The sequence below is a fragment of the Atta colombica genome, unplaced genomic scaffold (assembly GCF_001594045.1).
Source record: "Atta colombica isolate Treedump-2 unplaced genomic scaffold, Acol1.0 scaffold100, whole genome shotgun sequence".
Classification (NCBI taxonomy): Eukaryota; Metazoa; Arthropoda; class Insecta; order Hymenoptera; family Formicidae; genus Atta; species Atta colombica.
The window spans coordinates 1,372,539-1,379,138 of NW_017259185.1; the positions used below are offsets into that span (position 1 = coordinate 1,372,539).

General features: G+C 30.9%; 1 protein-coding gene across 1 annotated transcript in view; it reads left to right on the plus strand.

The window, feature by feature from the left end:
• Positions 1–265: 265 nt before the first annotated feature.
• LOC108684600 overlaps positions 266–6,600 on the plus strand; it is a 7,142-nt gene continuing 807 nt past the window's right edge. The window contains 4 exon segments of the mRNA XM_018189008.1: positions 266–311; positions 615–763; positions 1,641–1,682; positions 3,940–4,323. Coding sequence (XP_018044497.1) covers positions 266–311; positions 615–763; positions 1,641–1,682; positions 3,940–4,323 — 621 coding nt within the window.

Sequence of the window (6,600 nt, forward strand, 5' to 3'; positions counted from 1 at the left end):
TTTAAAGGGAATAACTAAATTTTCAAAGCAATTATAATTATATATTATTTAGTTATGCATAAATTTTAAAAATCTAATAAATCTTGTGTTTTTTATTCTTTATTAATAATAGAGAAATAAGAAGTATTAAAGTATTTCTTTATTATTATTAAAGAAATACTTTATGAATAAGTATATCAATACACTATAATACTTTTGAAACCTCCATGGATATTTTCTTTAATGAAGCTACTCGGTTTGCAGATTATCTCCGTCTCTATACATCATGCTAACGTTTCGTGAACATTGCAATTTATTTGCAGTTTATCAGGGCAAGTATCAATATCGAGTTGTTTCTCGCCTTGATGAAGTAAACTGCAATATTCACGAAACGTTGGCATTTAACGGTGTATCGAGATAACCCGCAACTGTGGCTTACATTGATATCAACTTACATCTTAATATTAACTGCTTCAGTTTGACATTATAGACTTCTCATCTTATAGACTTCAATTCAATTTCTGCCACTTTTACTTTGTCAGTAAAAATGAATTTAAAATAAAAATATTTTTAAGGATTTCTCTTTTATTTTGCTTTATCTTTCTAATATGAAATGTTTTTTTTTTTTTTTTAAGGAGCTTCGTTCTAATGTGCAGCATTAGGCACTGACAATTTCGACATACACGTGAAGTTTAACGATGTAGCACGGTTTCTCACGGAACGACCTGTTGATGAAGTATGGGTTGGTTCTTCCTTGCCACTATTTTGTTGCTTTCCTTATGCGGTAAGTAATTAAAGATTCAAATTCTCTAAATATAAGAATATTATCAGGATATTATTTTTATAATTGCTTTCATAGATAAGCGTATTAATGAAACATAAATAGATCATTATAAAATCGGTATTTTGTATTTTGCATAATTTGTGAAAAGAAAAGTTGTTCATAAATTCTATTAAAATTTAAATTTAAAAATTATTTTATATTCATGTTTGAAAATAATATCGATTCCATGATTTTTTTATAATTTCACATTTAATAATTAATCTAGTGAATTGTAATTCATAACATGTATATAAATTGGTATTTTGTATTTTGCATAATTTGTAAGAAAAGTTGTTTATAAATTCTATTAAAATTTAAATTTCAAAATTATTTTACTCACGTTTGAGAATAATGTCGTTTAGTGTTATTTTTTGTAATTTTGCATTTGATAATTAATTAATCCAGCGAACTGTAATTTATGATGAGTGTGTTAATTTCTGAAATCACAAAACGTTAAAGTTTAATTTGTTTGTATAATAATTATGTGCGAAATTATGCAATCAAAAATTCAAACGCCACCAAGAACAAAATAGGTCTTATATAGAAAAAGCAATTTTTGTGATGATTGGTTAAAACAAAATTGGTCACTATGCGGATTTAATAATTCGCCCAATTTCAATACAGACTGCTGTAGGCTGATCCTAAATTAGACTTTGTTTAAATTTATCGATTTTCTATTCATGGTTAGATTTCTAATGTTATTCCTCGCACCGCGACGATCCAAATTTTAATCTACATATGCAGATTATACTCGATACTACCGACGTAGAAATACTAAAAAAAAATTTTCTTTATAAAATTTGCATTCTTTATACCGCTAACACGATTTTGCATTAAGGATGCTGCGAAACCGTCAATCACATTTTTCGCAAATTTGACGGTAAATTAATTTTTTAAGTTACTTAAAAAAAAGAGAGCCCCCTTAACACTTTTGACACTTATGCATGCGACGAAAATGGCACTTGATAATCGTTGATTGATGTTTTAGTTTAAATTTATATTCTAATTAAACCTCCACGCGTTAAATATAAGTGTATCCTTAAATCTTTTGAGAAGTAGATATCATAAGTCAAGTAGATTTGGAATAATGAAAAGTGCATTTCAGTTGCTGTGAAATATTATTAAAAAATTACAATTGTTATCAACCAAATTTATATTAACAATGACGATGTTACACATTTCTTAATTAAAAAGATCGCATTAATTAAATTATATATTGCTAATTTTATATATTTATTTTATAACTAAAGATTCTTAATTGTTACTTACAATTGTGAAGCTACTTAAGGTATTGTACATCATTTAATCATTGCAAAGTAATGTAATTATAAAAATTTAATATATGAAATTGATAAACAATATTTGATAAATAAGAAAAATATTTTTATTTTTATTTGTGTGTAAAAATTCCGTTAAAAATTTTTGATTATTCATGAAAACAAAAATCTGAATATTTATTTCTGTTTTCATGTGGAGAAAAGACATGATTCGCTAAATTCGCTATGCAGAAAAGACGCAACAAATTTTATATATATTGAACCTCAATATTCTCGTCTATTCAAAGAAATAAAATTATTGAATAAACAAAATTGCCATTTATAACATTTTTTCTATTTTAGCAAATTTTACTTGTTTTTTAATTTTTTGTTATTCGTAAAAATTAATATTAGTAACAAAAAAATTAATATTAGCAAAACAGATTATGATATTTTTTACAATTGTAATTGCGATAATATTTATTTATAAATGTTTCGATAAATGGAAAAACATGCGTGAAATTCAATATGGGATAAAAATCTTTTCTCTTATTTATCTGATATTCATTTATGTATCGGTTCTACATATTTGAGAAAATTTAATAAGAAGAAATTCTTTTAATTAAAATGATAGACACGCACGCATGCGTCGTGGGAAATATTGTAGACGTCGTCTTTTTTTCCGACGGCAAATTTATCACGCTTATTTAAGTCTAAAGGAGTAAAATACGACAAGGAATAAATAATTGTTTCTTTATGAATTTGTGTAATTCAGAATTTAATTGCAATATTATTTGGAGATAATGGCGAATATAATTATTGTAATATAATGAATAAATACTTTATATTAATGGTGCAATTAGAGATACGTAATTAACAACTACATAATTATAACAATTTAACATATTTATCAAAATCATATTCGTAATTGTAGAATTTCGATTTATATCTTCTCTTTTATTATTGTTGTACTCAGCATCGTCTATTACGTTGAGTGGTGCCGAAAATGCGATTCATCACTCATCCCTGTAAATTGGCCGTCAATCCTTTACATCAATGTCACCTCTCGATTTAACGGATTGAAATTCTCTTGTATCCTTAAGTACATGCATTAGCTATGAGGGAGACGCTCCGTCGATATAGAGAGGAAAAAGACCACTCTGATACTTTTATATTCTCGATTTACTGTTATTGAATTGTCTCCTGTCTTTAGTGTGATTACGATCATTCGTGACCGTTAATTAAAGCGGGAATAATCGATGAAATATTAATGGAAATCTAGTAAAGCAGTTTATACGATCCTCTGATCTCTTTGCATATTCACCTACCTGAAAAGTCCTTCGCACTGATACCTTCTGCTCCATTACACTGCTCTTTCGCATATCTAACGCTAAGATCGATTCTCTCAGAATTCTGATGAGATTTGTTCTATATTTGCGTACACAAACAAACTTCCAAATTTGGATAAATCGATTTCTCGAATGAAATAGTGTTTTTCTTATTCTTAAATAATTTTACTTTAAGATAAAAATTATATATATTATTTAAGTTGAAAAATAAATCAGAGAGATAGTGATTTATTATAGAAAAAAAATATTTGCTTTGCTGGCTTTCGCAGTTTGCGATTCTCTGAAGAATCAACAAAAGTGAGAACAAAGTCAAACATTATTCCTTTAAAATAACAATTATGACAACCGCAACTCTTCCGAGCGATTTTCGTTAGATAAGCGAAGATAGATGAATCGGAGGAAGATTGCACACAGTCCGCCAATTGAAACTCCAATTGATCATTGAACGCGAATCGAGTAGTTTAACGGTGCGCACGTCTTACTGTATTCATTTCATGCTGCTTCCTGAAAATTTCCGGGTCGGACAAAAAAGCGGCGGGAGCGCCGATGCCACAGAGTGGAAGTACTGGGGGCCACGGTCAGCCGCAGGCCGGTTCATCGCCGAGCACCCCGGGCCCCGGCGGCGGTGGTTCTATCGGTGGTGCTACCGGAAGCGGCGGCGGCGGCGGTGGCGGAGGAGCTACCGGTTTCTCCACCGGCGCTGCCGGAGCTGCCACTTTCGGTCTCGGTGTTACTGGTGGGTCGACCGGCGGTGGAGCCGGTGGCGGTGCAGCCGGTGGCGGTGCCGCAGCTTCCGAGACTGGTTCAAGGTGGGCCGACAAGCAGGGGCCTGCTCGTCGGGGTCGAGGATGGCGCGATTGGCGTCGCGGCGATCCCACTCTCATCAAAGGCCTGTGGAAGTCAAAGGGTCCTCTAGGTAATTAATGAATTTATGTCATTCTTCTGTGCTTGTGTTCGGTTATTGTTGTATTGTGTAAACATTCGTACTTGTGAATGATATTGATGAAATTCTATTCTCTAAATTCTTTGAAGTAAAATTTATTCTAAAAAGTTCAATTAAATATACTCTAATTAAGTATACTCTAAAAAATTTAGAGAGTAAGTCACCAACTCCTTTTTTTGTTAAGAATTTGTCGAAAAGACTTCGAAATTGTTGATGCAAATAATCATAAACATAATATAAATAGAGCATGTGAGACCCCCATGTGAGAGAAATAAAATACAACTCGGGTTTCTCTTTTCTCTCTAATAGATAGAGAACAATCATTGTTAGAGGGAGAGGGAGAGGGAGAGGGAGGAAGAGAGAGAGAGAGAGAGAGAGAGAGAGAGAGAGAGAGAGAGAGAGAGAGAGAGACTTGAGTTGTGTTTTCTTTTTCTTTTACATGAACAAACCGTGCCTAGTTCAGTTTTTATATATATATATATATATTATTTATTTGCCTTTTCAGCAAAGGCATAGCATAATATAATCTTATGTTTAACATTTGCGTACAACAAGAATATAATGATTCACTGTATTACACTGTGTCATCTGTGTCCCTTGCTGGAAAGCATCCTAAATATACTATGTCTATGCAAGTGATTTTTCATGTAAGCTCTTCACTTCATTTGTGAAAGATTTTAAGGACTTTCTTTTATTCTGTTTTGCCTTAAAGGGCTTTCGCACAGGCATGAAGTTTGTAAAATCTGTTGCTAATCATTTACATAGGAACATTTATATAAGCTTCCTTTTTTTATATTATTTTTATTATATTTCTATTACAATTAAAACCGTGCATGAATATATTTTAAATCTAATGGGCAGTTTTAGGATTTCTTTCTATCTATATTTGCGGTCAATTTTTAATACAGAGATTTAAAACTATAAAAATACTCGCAGACTATAAATGTTATTAATTTCTCAAATAACTCATGTCTGTAAATATTTCGCTTGCGAAAATTCCACATCATCGTAAATTATACTCGTGCATATGACGGTGACATAACGTGGATACAATTTATATTATATGCTCGTCGACTTCCAGCACATCAGTTGGTAGTCGCAATTTGTTGAGGAAACTTTTTTTGGTTTACTATCTTGGCGTAACAGCATCTGCTACGAAATCTTATATTATGATAGTCGAACCATAAAACCACGACTTATGCTGCAATTTTATGGAAGTTTGTCCGCTTGCGGTTACGTATACGCTTGAATGCAACATAAAAAAATTATTGTACATCTCAGTAAAATTATCAGAAAGTCACGTCTATGCTCGTTATGATTTTCTTATTTTTCTTATTTTAGAAATGGAACTTTTCAAATTTAGACTTACGCATTATAGATAATGTGTGTCCATTGTGTTTGAAGTTTAATCGTGTTTCTTTAAGTTATTGTGAAAGATCGAGCAGAAAACGAGAATTGTTTAGCAAATTGAATTAGATTCTAATTAATATTTGTGAATTTCATGAAGAATTTTGCGCTATTTTATCATGAGCGTATATATTACATGACAGCAATGAGTTTTGTTTTTCTGTTGCTGCAGATAGTAGTCGTTTACTGACATCGATGTAAATCCGGGACTAGTGTAGGGATAATAATGGCGACGGTTGTGAAAAATTCATGAAACGAACAAACAAAACCACGTCGTTCTGCTCGTGTTCTTCGTTGGCTCGAACTTCTTTTAACTTTCAAATAGGACCCTGGCCGAGAAGAGCCTCCTTCGCTTTGGAAATTTCAAATTTTCATCACAGATTAGGACTCCACTGAACCGCAAAGTTCCTTGACATCTAAAATTGCTTGACTTTCATGAAAAAGAATGAACTTGTATCTAATATGATATTAATTCTTTATCATTTATAGCATGTGAATTTATATATCTTTTAAATGTTATTGATTGACAAAAATAATTAATTTTTAATTTCAAATTTGTATATTTGTATTTATTCTTAAATTAGACTCTTATTCTCTAATTTCTAATGACAGTATTAGTATTACATTGTTGTTGCATAGCTTGTATACATATATAAAATCTACGTAATGAAAATGTAATGACACTGACGCTGTCATTAAAAGTTACCGAATATTGGCTTTAGTCACTGATATTGAATAGGAATTTGAAATTAATTCTGTAATTAACATATAGAAATATTTATGGAATTATAATGCATAATGCATCAAAAAAAAGTAAAAATATTTTATATATGTATATATATA